This window comes from Xenopus laevis, chromosome 3S, assembly GCF_017654675.1.
Source record: "Xenopus laevis strain J_2021 chromosome 3S, Xenopus_laevis_v10.1, whole genome shotgun sequence".
Lineage (NCBI taxonomy): Eukaryota > Metazoa > Chordata > Amphibia > Anura > Pipidae > Xenopus > Xenopus laevis.
Window position 1 is genome coordinate 47737462 of NC_054376.1, and position 19055 is coordinate 47756516.

The 19055-nt window shown below is 38.1% G+C and overlaps 1 protein-coding gene across 1 annotated transcript in view; it reads left to right on the plus strand.

The window, feature by feature from the left end:
- The window catches only part of LOC108712315 (pro-interleukin-16-like), a 72090-nt gene that overhangs the window by 19569 nt on the left and 33466 nt on the right, over positions 1 to 19055 (plus strand). Inside the window, exons 4-10 of the mRNA XM_041588272.1 lie at positions 4486 to 4582; positions 7032 to 7174; positions 9220 to 9327; positions 12170 to 12284; positions 13581 to 13654; positions 14234 to 14450; positions 16116 to 16233. Of these exons, the coding sequence (XP_041444206.1) occupies positions 4486 to 4582; positions 7032 to 7174; positions 9220 to 9327; positions 12170 to 12284; positions 13581 to 13654; positions 14234 to 14450; positions 16116 to 16233 (872 nt within the window). The remainder of the gene's footprint in view (positions 1 to 4485; positions 4583 to 7031; positions 7175 to 9219; positions 9328 to 12169; positions 12285 to 13580; positions 13655 to 14233; positions 14451 to 16115; positions 16234 to 19055) is intronic.

Genomic DNA, 19055 nt, shown 5'->3' on the forward strand with positions numbered 1-19055 from the left:
CGGGGGATTGCTGCTCAATATCAATATGATAAAATAGACAATAACACCAATGAAAAATCATAGAAAAAATGAATGAAATTTAAATAAAACATAGTGCCTATATTACCCTAACCCTATATAAAGCTTTACATTCTTTATTTATTGGTTATCTCCATATACACTGTCCATGTGAAAGTAAAGTACTGTAGACAGTAAAAGTGCTTTATCAATATAATATTTGGAAAGTTATATGGGGACCATTGGTGGGATGCTGGATGCAGAGAGTAAAGAGCAGATGTAGATAGTATGAGCACATTGCTAGTTTTGCTGAATTAAGCACAGGAAGTGCCACGCTGGACTTCTTTTCAAAGGCTAACATATGCCGGTATATTTATTTGCATTGGAAGTGATCGTTGCATGACTATTTATTATGAACCTTGTGCTGAAGCTTTGCCCATGAACTTGTGGAACCATATGCAGCCGACACCTGTGTGCTGACGCAGTGGATGCAGAGCTTGGAAAGAACTAAAAATCATTTCTGAACTGCCTGCCCCAAGGCCTCATTGTTTTGCTCTATTTAGAGAAATTCAGATAAGCAAACTTTCTGCTTAGTTATGTTCAATTAGATCAGGTTTGTTTATTCAGCATAAAATAGAACAGTTTGCATCCCTGGAAGTTATTCATCATAAAGAGTGACTATAATCCCAATGCCTTTTTTTTCCGTTTTCTGCACTGGGCTATCATGGTCATTTTGTTATTTAGTAGTGGGAATTGCCCCCAATGTCAATAGCAATTCCCTAGATCCGTCCCATACAGATGACTTGCACTCATGGCTCAGACCACTGTGGCTCATCAATGTTACATTATCAATCATCTGCCCAATGAGTGGACTGAGCGGGTCTCTGCATTTGACATTTACTTGAATAAGAAGCAGTACCAGGGGTTTTGTTTCCCCCAGTGGAGCTACTAAACAATTGTGTTGGCAATCCATTTGCTGCCAGGTTTCTACACTGGTTCACTGGCAGGTTTATTGAGAGTTACTTATTAAAGCTTATTAAAACGGTTAAAAATGATAACCGTTGCTATTACCCAGAGTCCCACACACCCCCTGGGCCCCGCCACAGCCGCAAAGTCCCCTCTTCCTCTTTGAACCCCAGCCCCCCGGCTAAGTTTCTGTTCTTGCAGTCACGTCGGGTGCCAGTAGGGAGGTTGGAATCAGTGGTGGCATGCAGTGAGTAGGTCTGACCCTGCTATTACCCGACTCACTTTTTTATCAAGCAATGATTTATTCAGCATTATGTATGGTTCACTATTCCTCTTAATGCTATATTTATGTTTCATTTACCTAGATGTCTGAGACAGACAAATGTAGATTGTCTCTAGCAGACAGAGAGGTGATATCACATTTCCTCCGGTGCTTTCATTCTACAGACTGTCTGCTTCATATTTGTGCTTTATTACTCTTACCTTTCATGGAAGGGCTATTTCAAGTTAGTCGCCCAGATTTTCACTAGTTTTACTGCCTTTGGGAACAGGGTCTTGCAGGTATGGAAGATTAAGATGAAAGTTTGTTCCTATCTGCTAAGTAATGCCAAATTTTTCAAAAAGTTTGCCCAAAAGTATCAGTTTAAAAACATATATCGCCTTAACAGACATCACCAAAAAAGTTTGGATTTCTTGATGCTTTATTCAGTTGATGTACTTGTAATAATCCCCCTTATCTTCAGTCTATTAATCCTCAGGCAATACATCTATATGCTATTGTGGGACAAGAGCCCATAAGGGTGCTGTAGTGCAGGTAGTGCAGGTAGTGCAGGTGCAGCACAGCACCCTCTATATTACTCCAGTGGTAAAGTCACAGACAAATACACTACAGGTGCCACTACCCCAGTGGCATAACTAGATATTACTGGGCCCCACAGCAAATTATTTTTCAGGCCCCCAAAATGTTTAGAGGTTGACTTGTTTCTCCAATATTTATTGAAATTGTATATGAATTAGGGCCTCGTGGGGCCCCTATACCTCCAGGGCCCCCCTGCAGCCGCAGGGTCTGCTTCCTCTATAGTTACGCCCCTGCACTACCCTAAGAGCATGATGCCATGGAGGATCTGATGGCTGTATATGTATTAATATAGAGATAGATGGATAGACAGTGTGACACTTAGACCTCACTGTCCTCAGGCCACCTTTCCACAGCCTTTTAGGTTAAACAAAGCAGTCACAGAAGTTGTTCTCTTAAAGGCAAACATCTGCTGTTTATTCTGTTACACACAATCACATAGAAAACAAAGAAATTAAAAACAAGGGAAAAAACCCTTGCAGCAGAGCACTGGCTAAATATAGTTGGCAGACTAACTACAGTTGGGTGGCTTTGCCAATTGTAACTTGACAACAAAAAACAAAGTTATTACAATCACTAATAATCAGTACCTTCCCTGTTGTACTGCAGTGCAGCTCCTCTCTATTTCTCTCTCTGAAGTGAGACAGCCCCTCCTAAAAGCTGGCAGGTACTTCAGTTACAGCAATTACCTTCCATCACTAATACGTAATAAAGTGCTGGACCTGTAATTAATAATTCCATGTTTCTGGCTGTTATATTATATAACACTCTGTGAGCAATATATTGCTTATCTACAACTAACTCAGATGCTTTGTTGCAATAGATAGATGCTAGATATATAGATAGATAGATAGATAGATAGATAGATAGATACTAGATAGATAGATAGATAGATAGATAGATAGATAGATAGATGATAGATAGATAGATAGATAGTTAGATAGATACTAGATATATAGATAGATAGATAGATAGATAGATAGATAGATACTAGATAGATAGATAGATAGATAGATAGATAGATAGATAGATACTAGATAGATAGATAGATAGATAGATAGATAGATAGATAGATAGATAGATACTAGATAGATGATATATATTTAGTTGTAGATAGATAGATAGATAGATAGATAGATAGATAGATAGATAGATAGATAGATAGATAGATAGATAGATAGATAGACAGTGATAGATAGATAGATAGATAGATAGATAGATAGATAGATAGATAGATAGATTGATAGATAGACAGTGAAAGATAGATAGATGATAGATAGATATAACCCAATAGTGTATTAGGTTCTGAATTCTGACTCTGGAACATGCAGAGAGTGACACTGCAGTAATAATTAAAGATATAAATGAATACAGCCTGCAGCATTCTTATCTCTGCTTTCTCTGCTGGTGGGAAAACCACCACTTGTAACATAAGCCTTAAAGGAGAACTATATTCTAAAATTAAATATGGCTATAAATGCCATATTTTATATATGAACTTATTGCACCAGCCTAAATATTCAGCATCTCTATAGGAATGATGATTCAAGCCTTCAAAGCTGTTTTTCATCTTGGATTTAGTTAGGAGTGTCAGTGACATGCTCAGTGGGCTCTGAGCAGCTGTTGAGAAGCTAAGCTTAAGGGTCGTCACAAATTATCAAGCAGAAGATAAGTTTTGCCTGTCATATAAACTGATGCCACAAGGCTTACTATTCAATTCTGATGTTAATTGTGCTGGTTTCTGTGCTGCCATGTACCAATAAATTATTTACTAATCAGCCTTATATTATGACATTTATATTGATATATATTCTGTATATTTTGAGTCTGTCCCTAAGCTCAGTAAGTGACAGCAGCACAGAGAATGTGCAGTGAATCAGCAGAAAAAAAGATGGGGAGCTACTGGGGCATTTTTGGAGAGACTGCTAAAGGGCTGTGGTTGCCTTGGGCTGGTACAGAAGCCTCAAACATAATGTACAACATTTCTAGCTACTTCTTTAATTAAGCTTTAGTTCTCCTTAAGGGCAGTTATCGACAGGGAGATTTGATGGCGACGATAAAAATGCACGACTTCGGGCAACAAATCTTCTGAAAATGCCTCTCTTTTGGAAATAAATAAAAAGGTCTTAATGTGACATAATGGGAGTCTGAGGCAGGAGACTGGAGTTATTTCACTTTAAACCCTAGCCCCGCTACCTTTAAATATGCTTTAAAAATTCAGCAGACCTATATAAAATGTACCAGAAAATGTGTGCAGTAAATGAAGACAGCATTTATTATTTGTTAGTTATCCAGATTCATTATTTCTTCGCTATTAATTTCTCAAACCAAACCCCCCCCCCCCATGATTACAGTATATCAGTAATGCTTTGGAGTTAAAGCCACGCAGAATAAATGTTTTGCAGCGCTCAAATGCGGTTCTTAGAGCCTGCCAAGTCTTCACCACATTTGGCACACAGCACCTCTTGCAAAAATCTCTTTGGGATTTTTTTAATAAAAATGATCTAGACTGATTAACTTCAAAATACAGTATAAAGGTACAATCTTAGCCCTTGCACCTCCGCTTACACAAAGTAAATTTTTTAGGCTGTTATTGACATTCAATGGCTTAAATCAGATATGAAACTGAACAAAAATGCAAAAGTTTATTGTCGTTTGTTTTACAGGAGCCAAATTATTTTCTCGAATTTAAAACAGAACTTGATAACCCTTGTCCTCTGAAAATGAAGGCTAGATGTACCAGGACAAGAAGCAATTCGACAAGTATGTACACCTTCTGTGTGAGGAGCTCAGATAGTTTTTAAAATGTTTGGAAATGTCAGACAGCAAGTAATCACTTAATTGTTTGGTACTGTGCAGGAGAGAAGGAAGAGAGAAGGGTGCATACGTACTGTACCTACTCTTGGTGCAACATCTATTGTATTGTGTTTCCTGTAGAATGTTCTTGGATGAGGCACTTTGGGCATCTGAGCTGCATAATGCCTAAAAACTCCAGAACATGAGACTTTGGGGCACATTTACTTAGGGTCAAAGTGAATTCTAAGTGAATTTTCGAATTCAAAACCTTTGAATTCCGAAGTAATTTTTGGGTACTTTGACCATCGAATAGGCCAAAATTCGATTTGAATTGAAAAAACTTTGAATATTTGACCATTTGAAAATCGAAGTACTGTCTCTTTAAAAAACTTCGACTTTGACCTTAAACCGGCTGAATTGCTATGTTAGCCTATGGGGACCTCCTAGGACCTATAACCAGTATTTGGCTAAGTTTTTAGAAGTCGAAGTATTTTTTAGAAAATAGTTGGATCGATCGGTTAAATAGTTCGATTTTGAACGATTTGAATTTCGATCGAAAACAGCTAAATTCACTCAAAAAAAACCTTAGACTATCGAATTTCTGCAATTCAATGGTCGAATTGCAAAGTTTTACCACTTCGAAATTCAAACCTTAGTAAATGTGCCCCTTATAGTTTTGCTGTTTAAATGAGCCGTTAATCTCATCTTTGACATCTTCTCCCTTTATTTGCTCCTGAAGGCGTGAACCTGAGATAGTATTGTTAATATTAGGAACATTATGAGTTGCCATTGACCAGACTGTCTACAACCTTTACTGATATGCAGACAAAAACAAAAAGTGTATGATCTAGGACACAATATGCTGTTATGCTGTATGGATTTTAATATGGACAATTAGAGGTGAATTTTTATGCAAATCATTTTTTGTTCTCTTATGTTTGCATGTTTATACTGGCCTGTGGGGAGTCAGGCATACACATGTAGCAAAGGAACAAGTTGGTCAGTATTGTACTTACTTCCTCTATTGTATTTGGCCTTTTTAAAAACAAAAATGTTGCAGTGCAGTCTAAATCTGACAAAACATTGGGAACTGCCTTGACCACTCTTGGCTGGAAGCTGTATAGGCCTGAGCAATATCTGATTACGGCTCAGTGATATCATCATCATCATTTATTTATATAGCGCCGACAAGATTGAGAAAACTTTATAATCCTGTTAGGTATGGATCACAACAGACCCTGCACCTGGTTCTTTCCTGCTTTATTAATATGGGTATCCATTGTGATTGGTCAGTGGGTCAAATATTCATAGATGACCCATCTCAGTTTTTGAGACTGGCATTGATACAGACTATGTTTCGTCTCTGGAATGGAGCTAGACTTGTCTCGAATGGTATGAATTAGAATATGTAGAAGCTGAGGCCTTAAAGGGATACTGTCATTGTAAAAAAAAAATTATCAAAATGAATCAGTTAATAGTGCTGCTCCAGCAGAATTCTGCACTGAAATCCATTTCTCAAAAGAGCAAACAGATTTTTTTATATTCAATTTTGAAATCTGACATGGGGCTAGACATATTGTCAATTTCCCAGCTGCCCAAGTCATGTGACTTGTGCTCTGATAAACTTCAATCACTCTTTACTGCTGTACTGCAAGTTGGAGTGATATGAGCCCCTTCCTCCCTCCCCCAGCAGCCAAACAACAGAACAATGGGAAGGTAACCAGATAGCAGCTCCCTAAAACAAGATAACAGCTGCCTGGTAGATCTAAGAATAACACTCAATAGTAAAAACCCATGTCCCACTGAGACACATTCAGTTACATTGAGAAGGGAAAAACAGCAGCCTGCCAGAAAGCATTTCTCTCCTAAAGTGCAGGCACAAGTCACATGACCAGGGGCAGCTGGGAAATTGACAAAATGTCTAGCCCCATGTCAGATTTCAAAATTGAATATAAAAAAATCTGTTTGCTCTTTTGAGAAATGGATTTCAGTGCAGAATTCTGCTGGATCAGCACTATTAACTGATGTGTTTTGAAAAAAACATGTTTTCCAATGACAGGATCTCTTTAAATACTAACTCTTACACTAGGAGGTACTGGAAATTAAAGACTTAAGGGGTAATGGTTTTACTCAGTTACTTAGTTTTACCTAGTTAGAAACCAATAGAGAACAATTAGAAGGTAGAATTATTGGTCACAACATCTGATTGGTTGCTATGGGTTACTAGATGTGGGCAAACATAACACTTTTTATGACATTATCCCCCTTTTTTTAACAATAATCATGACTATTTTTGAACTTCTTGATTATTGCCTATAATAATGCCTATGTCATGTTCTTATAAATCAAAATAATTCCATTACTTGTTTTCCATTCTTAACGTTACACACAATTTCTAATGAATTACTTGTTCTAGGTGTCAATCCTTACTGGATTGGTGAAATTGATCCTCCGCTTACCAAGAGACCAACAAACTGCCGAGAGATACAATCAGCAAACCTCTACAGTAACCGGAAATCAATGTCTCAACAGCTAGACTGTTTATCAGGTGGAGTGCAGGTATGATTTAAACCCATATTCACTAATGTATAAACAGACAGGGTGTAGAATTGATCATGTTTACCTTCATTAAAGGTTGAAGCCCTTATTTATAAAAATCCGAGTGAAAATCCGTATTGTATCAATTTTCTCTGTTTTTTTCCTGAATCAATTGATTTTTTTTTAGCTTTTTCCCGAAAATCCCAAATTTTTGGATTTTTGCCCCAAAATAGTCTGATTTTCTAGCTAATTTCAGCGCAGACTACAGAAACTTCCAAATAGGATAGGGACCTCAACGATTGAATTAAATACAACCTCGGTAGATCTAAGATGCCAGATTTTCAGATTCTGACTTTTTCCATCCTCAGGTTTTTTTTCCATTAAGAATTCGGATTTTATAGAAAAAAAAAGCTCGAGTTTTTAGCATTTGGACTTTAATAATAACTAAGAGTCAGCATAGTGTATTCAGATAAGGGAGTGGGTTAATGTAAAGTGAAATGTAAAAGTGTACTTAGTTTGAACTAAAACACAAATTAGAGAAGAGAGTAGTGGGGATCCCCAACATACTGCACTCTAGCTATTCAAATACTGCATTATTACCAAGCATTGCTATTAAAGGGGAACTATCACAAAAATGAATATTTAATATAAGTTTCAGCATAATGAAGTAAGAAACATTCTAAATACAATCAATTAGAAATTCTGTACCGTTTCTGAAAAACATTCTTAACTATCTCGCAGCATCTGTTTCTCTTCATTCTCGCTTCATGCAGGAGTTGGGTGTCAGATAGACATTTAGATCTGATATATCTTAACTTATTAGAGCTGACGCAATTAAAATCACCAGAAATCCTGTCTCTCTACATGTAGGATTTGTGCAAAAGGCAGTTATTTTGTTAGATTTTGTTTGTACTGGAATCAGTTATTTGAATGAGCTCTAAGGAACCCCACCTAAATATCCTATTTATTGGATCTGACTGTCAATGATTATCCACCCAACTGCTTGTTGCATGAAGACAGAATGAAGAGAGACAGATGCTGAGAGAGGAATAGTGAAGATAAACTTGACTATTTCAGAAACAATGCAGAATATTTAATTGATTGTATTTTGTTACTTAGTTTCTTATTTCAGTATAATGAAGCTTATATTAAATTTTCATTTTCGCGATAGTTCCCCTTCAGTTTTTCAATGCCAGTTGTAAGCACAGCCAAATGACATGCAGCTTGAAGATCTGACAATAAAGTGATCGTGAAGTAATATTAGTTGAGTTAAAGAGATACTGACAGCAGAGAATAAACTTTTTTTATATCTATCATAACATTGTCTTTGAATGCTATTTAGAATTTTGCCATAAAAGTAATTGTGTGATGCTTTTACATTACCTTTCTTACCCCAATGTTCCTCTATGAGGGGGGCTACCATATTTGTGCAGCAGTAGTCTGTTAGCATTAGTAACTCTAACTGACAAGTTGAGATAGGACAGTCACGTTGACAAAACAGTCAGATTTAAGGTGGCCATAGACGCAAATATCCTATCGTACGAATCAAGGATTCGTACCATTTTCGGACCGTGTGTGGAGAGTCCCGACATTTTTCGTCCAGCGGAGATCGGTCGTTTGGTTGATCGGAAAGCTTTGATTTTGTCCCGACCGATCCCGCCGGAGCCCATTGCGCTCTCATTGTAATCTGATCATTCGGCCATAGGGCCGAACGTTCAGATTACCCCCGATATAGCCATGCCCGTTAGTGGCAAATCGGGGAAAGATCGGCTCGTTTGGCGATGTCGCTAAACGAGTGGATCTTTTCGTCTATGGCCACCTTTAGGAACTTCAAGGGACAATTACTTATAAAAGCAGAACTATCAGTGAAAAACGATCAACATGACCTATAGGTAACTTTTCATGTAGATTAATATTTTGAAAATACAATTTTTAGTGTTAATATCACTTTAAGTATGTGATTATAGCTTTTATTGTAACAATGTCCACATTTATTGCCATTATAACTATAGTACATAATGCCTTTGTGACCTGATGCATTCAGCCATGCCAATGTTATCTTGTAGAGCGTTTCCCAACCATCACGATCTCTGAGTACAGCACAACTAATAAACACAAGAAGCCTTCAAGCATCTATGATTTCCAACATTATCTTAATGAAAGGACAGGGAAAGGTAAATCTATTTTAACATTACACTTTATCATTTATGAAATGACCAGCATTGTCAACAGCATCATTATTGAGTTTGTTTTGAACAGTCAGTGACTAATTATTACTAAAAAAAGGGCAAACAAAGGCTGCTTCTTACTTCAGCATTTGTAAGTGTAAAGGGAATTCTAGCATCTGGGGCTGAGGGACATCTCTAATGATGTTAAAGAAGGTTTTTGTAATGTGCTGCGTGCAGAAGAAGGGAACATCTAATCACTCATTCAGAAAATGTGGCTTCTACACGGAAAAAACTGCAAAGCTCTCACTAGTGAAATGTGATCATGTGCCTTTTGGCTCAGAGGCAATTTTTTAACCCTTCAGTCAATTTTACTTGACATATAACTGAGTTGTAATGTTGGTAGTTGTTAAACTATACAAGACAAATGTAGAAATTCACCCCCATACCTGGCCTGAGAGCTGAGCTACAGAGAAACGAAATCATCTCTGGAACCTACTGAAAGCAGCAGGCTATTTTGGACCATGTCCATATTAAATAAGCTTTGGTCGTGTTTAGATAATCCAGAGTTCCTGGCATCCAGCATGTTTTGTCTTTTATACCGCTGCACATTAACACTGTTTAAACAATGTACCTCTCTTAAGGCGGAAACCTGATAAACGCTTGCCCGATCTTAATAGAGCACTTCTCATGGGCAGCTAAGTGAAGCTTCAGACAAGTGGCATTAATAAAGTGGAGCTAGTAATAGAAAGTGCAGTACAGCAGTCAAAGCAGCCATATTTTGACTTGTCCAAATTTACAATGAGTGCACACAGGGGTGTGTATTTAATGATAAGCATGATAACCTTTGCTTCTGTCATTTGTTCAATTGAGAAAATCAAGTAATTCAAGCGATCTCCAGAAACTGTAAATGTTTCCCTACTATAATGTGTTCCCCTTATTACAGAGGAAATTTACATGAGTAACTATTTGGTAAAAATATGATCAATTGCTTTGTTCGTATAATTAACTCATTTCTACCCTACCTTAGCTGCAGCTTGTAGGCTGCCTGACTGGTACTCTTCCAAGCAAGCATGTGCCATCGGTCAACTAGTGCCCTTACTGTTTCATATACTGACAACATTTTTCTGTTTCACACCTGGAGATTCCATGGGTATATTCACACTTGCTCAAGTAGCTATGATTGGCCACTGCAACAAATTGTGAAGAATTGTCATGGAGCATTGTCGTGATTACTTCCTATAATAAATAATGATTTATTATTAGGATCAATCACGATAAAGCTCAGCAACAAGGCTGTTAGCACAACAGAGTGGTTATAATGTGGATGGAATATCACCAATAAAAACGATCCTATTGCAAATTCGAAAATAGAGTTACTTGTGTACTTCAGTAAAAGGTGTCAGAGACAAAGCAGGAAAGGTGTCTTATGTAGCTAAATTCAAACTGAAAATTTAGGTTGGAATAAGACCAACCAAACAGTCAGTGCCTTTCTACTAGTGTTTAACATTTGTACACATAGGGGCAGATTTACTAAGCGCAAGTGAAGGATTCGAATGAAAAAGATTTCAAATTTCGAAGTATTTTTTGGGGTACTTTGACCATCAAATGGGTCAAATTCGATCGAATCGAATGATTCGAAAGATTCGAAGTAAAAATCGTTTGACTATTCGACCATTCGATAGTCGAAGTACTGTCTCTTTAAAAAATACTTCACCACTTTAAACCTACAGAGGTTCAATGTTAGCCTATGGGGACCTTCCACAGCCCTTTTCTAAGTTTTTTTGATCGAATAATAATAATTCGATCGATCAATTAAAATAGTTTGAATCGTTAAATTCAAAGAACGATTTTTATTAGATCGTTCGAAGGATTATTCTTTGAGGATCGAATTCGAGGGTTTATTAACCCTCGAAATTCGACCCTTGATAAATCTGCCCCATAGATTTGAAACTTCAGCCTTCAGAACATTTTTTACTTAATGACCACAACATTTCACTTGCCAAACAGAATTTATTTAATGAACAACAGCATACTATTATACCCAATTCATGATTATTGAACCATTTCATGTACTATATTTAGTACTGGCCAATTCATAACAAAGCCTCTAGAAACATTCAATCTGCAAATTCATATATTTATACTATATTGCAACCGTCATAGATTTAAAAAGTGATTTTTTTTAATTAGTCTGTTTAAAGGGAACTTATTTCTCATGATTAGTTATCATCAAATGTGTCTCTATATTGTTGTTCCTGACACATGTTATTCCAGTTGAACAGGAACTTTTACAGTCAGGGATCCACTAAAGTCCCTTCATTTGAATCTATTTTATCACTCCAAAGAGTTCAACATTTAAATGGCCAGAATCTGAGCTCCTAAAGGACAGGGAAGCTGTATAATGTATTGTAGAGATTATGTCAGCAGGTCATGGTACAGATATTATTTCTGTATTCCATGTTTCACATAAGAAACCTTTAATACAACACCAAGCATTTGTGCTCTCTTCTCTCTTTCCTGCTTCCATTTTGTTATATTTTTTGGCTTTATTATTTAGGCTTGAGGGGAAATCTGCTGACTGGGAAGTTGGCTTGTCAGAATCATTTTGAATGAATGTGGGTGCTTTGATTTGTCCAGTCATAACAGGAGGAAGTGATTTAGGGAGACAAAATAATTAAAGTGAGCAAATGAAGTCACAACAGAAGTCACACAATCAATGCAAGTTACAGACTAATTACTAGCTGCTAAGAAACAAAAGATTTTACAAATTAACTGCAAACAGTGTAGCTATGTTTTTAAACATTATAATTTGGTTGTGGTAAAAATGTTGTCATTGCTCTCTTCTTAGGGTTTGGGATTCAGTATTGTTGGAGGAAAGGACAGTATTTATGGGCCAGTTGGCATCTATGTGAAGACAATTTTTCCAGAAGGAACAGCGGCTGCTGATGGGAGATTACAAGAAGGTAATTGTTTCTCAAGAGCATATTTCTACTGGTGCGAACTGGATCATCTTCTCCAAAGTCTGGGGCCCGGGGGCCTGCTGTGGGCGTCTATAACTTGTATTTCTGTCAATATATGTAACTTCAGCCAAACTGCTTATTATGGCTCTATATAAGCAGTCACTGATATGGCTTAAGGTAAGCTAATTTTCAACAGAGAATCTGTGCAATGGAACGACGGCCAGAATGCATTTATTGCACAGTGTTGTAGAATATGCTGGTGCTTTATACATATGTGCTGTTAATAATATTCATAATAATATTATGAATGCAACAGAGCAAGGTTAAGCAGACATGTTCCATTGTTTTGAACACTGCTAAATGGACCTTTTTGTCTCCAACACCTCAGCACTTTTGTTATAAGGGTTCAGCCACAGAATAACAGTGAGAGCACTATCCTCCCAGGCACTACTAAAGACATTATGAAGTATAAATGCTTAATGTCTTGTTGTAGGTGAAACACATAGTTTTGTTTTTGGACTTGGTGCATAACAAGTTAAGGGGGTTATTTATTAAAGTCTGAATGCTAAAAACTTGAAAAATTCTGAATTTTTTTTTTCAAGATTTATTATACCCCAAATTATCAGAATCTGAAAATTCTCTATCTCAGACCTGCTGAGGTTGTATATAAGTCAATGGGAGAGGTCCCTATCCTATTTGGAAGTTTCTGTGGTCTGCGCTGGAATTAGCCTAAAAATCAGACAATTTTGAGCAAAAAAACATAAAATTCTGGCTTTTTGGGGAAAAAAAATCAGAAAAAATTGTACAATATTACTTAAGTTTTTCCCTGATCCGATAAATTTTAGCTTTTTTAATAATATGTAAGGTCAAATCGTGGATTCTAGTTTGGTCGGACCTTTTTAAAATAAAATATCAGAAATATTTTGACTGGTTCTAGTTAACTAGCTGGAGTCCAGTGGCTAAACTGACTGGTTATTAGCCAATACAAACACAATAAGAAGAAAATTGACACAGCCTGAATGGATTTTCCAATAAACCAGAATCTCCAGAATTTTGTGCATATTGTGTTCATAGGTATTTCAGTGCAAAATAGTAATCTTATAAAAATCTTCTGACACAAATATAGTTCGTTGCTATGCCATGAATGTGTGCAATGGAAGCCTCAGTGTATCAATGAGCTGCTGGGAGATAACCTATTTGCTTGTAGTGCAGCATTGAACTCTAAATGATGGTTTGGTTTAACATAATGATTCTGCTAATGAGTTTAATAATATTTAATTTGTAAATGTTTTATTACAGGGGATGAAATTCTGGAACTCAATGGCGAGTCTATGTATGGGCTAACACATAACGATGCTCTGCAAAAGTTTAAGGTATGTGGTGTGGCTGTATTTGTGCCATCAGCCATTTATTTTTCTGGGAAAAATCTCTAAGATGCTTAGCAGTTATAATATAACATTTTGAGAGTACTGGGCAACACTCATGTGGCATCTGACATCACTGACACTTTCTATTTGCTCATTTGCACATAAACAGCAGGACCACTGTAAATTGTGCAGCCATTCTTTGAATGAATACTAAGGAGAACACATTTGCCCTACTTTGTGCTCTTGCACTTCTGCCCAGAGTCTTTGCAAATTACCTCTTTAGTTTTGTTCAGTTTTACAGTGATCCCAGTGGATTAAAATGTAAAGTCTGCCACTAAAGGGAAATGCTTCAGTCAAAAATGATAGCAGACAAAAGGTCTGATGATGGCTTCAGTTTTGGTGGGCCCTGGGCAAATGCCCTTTTGTCCATTTAATAAAATGGCTCTAATGGCAGCATTAAGTGGGAAGCATGTGCATTCCAGCATGTCATTTCAGCACAACTGCACTTCTGGCTTCTTGCTTTACCTTGGTGCTGAAAATATACTTTATAACTGTATCAATATCTACTATTCCTCTTTTTGTCAGCAAGTGAAGAAAGGGGTGCTCACTCTGACAGTTCGCACAGGACTTGGTGCGCTAGAAGAAAAGGCTGGCTACTTTGCCTCCCAGATGTTTCGTTCCAAAAGCTCCAGTTGCTGTGTAGCCAGAGAGCACAGCCCACTACAGTCGGAAAGCCACGCATTCTTATTAAGCTCCCACAACCCCAATGACAGAGTGCTGATGGAAGTGGCAATGCATAAAGGTACTGGCTATAATTTAGGGTTGTGTCTGTGTTCCTTTCAACACCAAAGTGTTACCTGTTGCAAGAGAATATACAAATTTTTTATACTGGCTTTTATGCTGAAGCTCAGCACTGCACTGCACAAATACAATTAGCACTACAAAACTGCATTGAAAACATGAACATTTTCCATTCCTACTAATATGGGGATCCTAGAGATTATAGCTGAGCTGCAGAACTTAATGATACCTTTTTATGTTGCCTCCAAAGAATAAATTGTCATCTCTAATACAATATATGATGTTAGAAACATAAAACATATCATTCTGCTACACAATAATGGACCAGGGGCCATTGACAAGAGGCAATTGGCCCTTCAAAATGGAAGACAATGCTAAACTCAAAGTCTGAAAAACATTAAATGCTAATATTTAATCTTGTTGAATATTCTTCCGGGGTCAAGTGAAGTAGTCACAGATCCCCTTACCCTACATTTACTTCATTCGGCGAAGGCTCTGATCCCATTAAAATGGAAATCTACTATTCTGCCAAAGAGTCGTTAAACAAAGTAGAAGAAATTAGAAGTCTATAAACGTTAACTAATATTATACATATTAGAAGTATCAACTATTGGAATATTTGGCATCCCTGGAAAGAATATTTAGACAATACCTTGACTATACGGAATATGAATAATAACATGGGTTTTTCTTTTCTTTCTTATATTTAAAAGTAATACATTTACGTATATCTATTACCATCAACTTATAGTATAGAGTCAATGTACAGTAAGCTTGCGATTGTGATTTAGTTGTTACAATCTGTAATTGTCCTTGACGATAATCTGTATGGAACACTTGGAAAATGTTTGTGTCTTCTTCTTCCCCTCCCTCCCTCCCTCCCCCTATCCTTTTTCTTTTGTACCCCAATCCCTATTTGTATTAAAAACTTAAACAAAGATATTACAAAAAAACAAAACATTATATGCTAATAATATCAATGAGTTGATGCTGTCATTCAGGTCTGCGGGTCATGTGTGCAGACATCTGAGGCCCATTCTATCCTAGCTGAATGACTAAAATAGGGTCATAGTGCACAAGGTTGGCAAGACACAAACAATCAGCCTCTGATTAACCTAGTGCGAGATAGACAAATACAATATGTTGTGCACTTTTTGTACCTATGCCAGTTAGCCTAATTGTACAATTCAATGGAAGATATGGAATACTCCAAGTCTTAACCAAAGTTGTCTTTTTAGACACACACTTAAACACTTGACACCAATTGGATTCCCTCTGCTAATGTTTTCCTCTCTCTGTTACTTTTCCTCTTTACACATAACTGAACTTCTGTTCCCACTTCCTCCTCCTTTTTCCCAATCTGTAACAACTTTATTCACAAATATTTTTACTAACATTAACAGTAATCCTCAACAGGCCCTTATGTCATTATCTTTGTGGCCCCAAATTATGTTTAGAATGGAAAGAGAGCAGTGCTAGTATGGTTACCTATGTAATAAGCACATACAGTATGTACATTCATGAATGCATCGATTTTACAAGCTTTTTATGACTGATCAATAACAACCAGGTGTGCCACTATATACATCAAATAGTCCTAATGGTTACAACAAACTGGTGTCCTTGTGACTTCCTTCCTTCCTAAACATCTAGCCTTTTCTTTTAGAGTCGGGCGTTGGCTTGGGGATAGGACTGTGCAGTATTCCAAACTGTGGGGGAATTTCCACCATATTCATTCATTCACTCTCTCCTGGCTCTGTGGCGCATATGGATGGAAGACTCAGGTATTACTTGCATGTGTGGAACTATATGTAGATCTGTGGAGAAGATCATCATCATCATCATTTATTTATATAGCGCTGTCAAGATACGCAGTGCTTTACTGCAGTTATAGCAAACAGGGAATAAATGGTGGATAACAAACAAGGATTACAGAGTACAATAGGGTTAGAAGGACCTAGAGATTAGAGTTTACAAACTAAAAGGTTAGGGTACAATTGAGACATTAGGATTATATAAACACTTTGTCATTTTTGATACAGCAATGATTAATTAAGGTACATCGAATAAGCCTCTTTAAACAGATGGGTCTTTAAGGAGCGCTTGAAAGTTTGGAAAGAAGGAGAAAGTCTGGCAGCTTGTGGCAGAGAGTTCCAGAGAAAAGCAGAAGCCCGAGAGAAGTCTTGTAGACGAGAATGGGCAGAAGTGATCAGAGGAGAAGTGAGGCGAAGATCAGAAGCAGAGCGTAGGTTTTGTGAAGGAGTGTATTTGGAGATATGGGGAGGGGTTTCATTATTAAGGGCCTTGAATGTGAGTGTAAGTAATTTGAATTTGATTCTAGAAGAGATTGGGAGCCAGTGAAGGGACATGCATATGGGAGCAGCTGATGTTGAGCGGCGAGATAGATGAATGAGTCTAGCGGCCGCGTTTAGAACAGATTGGAGTTGTGAAAGGTGACTTGTTGGAATACCTGTGAGGAGTAAGTTGCAGTAATCAAGGCGGGAGATGATGAGAGACTAAATCAGTGTTTTAGTTGATTCTGAAGTGAGATAGGGTCGTATTTGAGCAATGTTGCGCAGTTGAATACGGCAAGATTTTGCAAGTGTTTGAATGTGTGGTGAAAAAGACAGATGAGAGTCTAAGATAACTCCTAGGCAACGTGCCTGTGTGGTGGAATGAAAGGTGGTGTTGTTTACGGTGAGTGATATCTGAGGGACAGGGGAAGATCTTGGAGGAATATAATGAGTTCTGTTTTAGAAAGGTTCAGTTTCAGGTGGCGTCCAGGAGGAGACAGCAGAGAGACAGTCTGTGACTTGGGAAAGGACAGAATTAGAAAGATCAGGAGTAGACAAGTAGAGTTGGGTGTCATCAGCATAAAGGTGATACTGAAGTCCAAATGACTGAATACGTTTTCCTAGTGAAGTTGTATAGAGCGAGAACAGCAGGGGGCCAAGAACAGAGCCTTGAGGAACTCCAACAGAGAGTGGGAAAGTAGTAGAAGTAGAGTTAGAGAAGGAAACTTTAAAGGAACGGTCAGACAGATAAGATGTAAACCATGAAAGAGCAGTGTCCCGAATGCCAGCTGAGTGTAGAATGTCAAGGAGGAGTGTGTGGTCAACTGTGTCAAAGGCTGCAGAGAGATCTAGAAGGATTAGAATGGAATAATGACCTTTAGACTTTGCCAATAGAAGATCATTGGTTACTTTGGTGAGTGCAGTTTCAGTCGAGTGTGATGGGCTGAAGCCAGATTGCAAGGGGTCGAGGAGGGAGTTGTGAGTGAGATGCTGGATCAGGCGTTTGTAAACAAGCCTTTCTAGTAATTTGGAGGCGAATGGAAGAAGGGAGACCTGTCGATAGTTAGTGGGAGAGCTGGGATCAAGGGAAGGTTTTTTGAGGATAGGAGTGATTAGTGCTTGTTTGTATAATGATGGAAAGGTACCAGTAGAGAGTGAAAGATTAAATAGGTGGGTAAGTGCAGGAGAGAGTATATCAGAGATTGGGTGGAGAAGGCGAGAGGGTATGGGGTCAAGGGAGCAGGTGGTGGGTTTTGAGCAGGCTAGAAGTTTGCTAACTTCATCTAGAGTTGCAGGGGTGAAGGAGTGCAAAGTAGATGTGAGTGGACTGCACGTTGGTCTGAGATTGTTGTCGGACGGTATGCTCAGCCTAATGAGATCGATTTTTTCATTAAAGAAATGAGCAAGGTCTTGGGCGGTAACATTAATAGGAGGAGGGGGTGGAGGGGGGCATAGGTGTGAGTTAAATGTGGCAAACAGCTGCTGTGGTTTGGAGGACATAGTAGATATTAAATAAGAGAAGTATTGTTCTTTGGCTAATGATAGAGCTCGGTTATAGCAGGAGAGCATGAATTTGAAGTGGATGAAGTCAGTTTGTGACTTTCTCCACCGTCGCTCAGCTGATCTACTACATCTTCTGAGGTACCGAGTTACACTAGTGTGCCAAGGTTGGGGTTTAGCTGGCCGGCTGTGACGGGTGGTAGAAGGTGCAAGGGAGTCAAGTGCTGTTGAAAGGGCATCGTTGTAGAGTGAAGCTGCCACATTGGGACAGGAGAGAGTATTAATATGAGATATGGATTGTGCTGATACTGTTGATAATTGTTGTGGTTCAAAGGCATTAAGGTTTCTGTATGTGTGGGTAGAGAGAGATGGTTGTGAAGGTGCAGATGAAAGCAGTATCTGAAAGGAGAGTAGATGATGGTCAGACAGAGGGTAGGGAGAGTTAATTAAGTTGGATGGGCAGAATGAGTGGCAGAATATAAGGTCAAGAGCATGACCCTCGATGTGGGTAGGTGAGTCGGTCCACTGAGAGAGACCAAATGAAGCTGTTAGAGAGAGAAGTTTAGAGGTGGCAGCAGAAGCAGAGTTGTCAATGGGGATGTTGAAGTCCCCTTAAATGAGAGCAGGTGTCTCACTGGAGAGAAAGTATGGAAGCCAGGCAGCAAAGTGATCCAAGAAGGTGGAGTAGGGACCAGGGGGGCGATATATGACAGCAACACGCAGAGAGATTGGAGAAAACAAACGTATGCTGTGGAAAAATACAGAATAATGTAATTTTTACTTTCTGTTTGTGAGTTTGCAACGTTGATAAA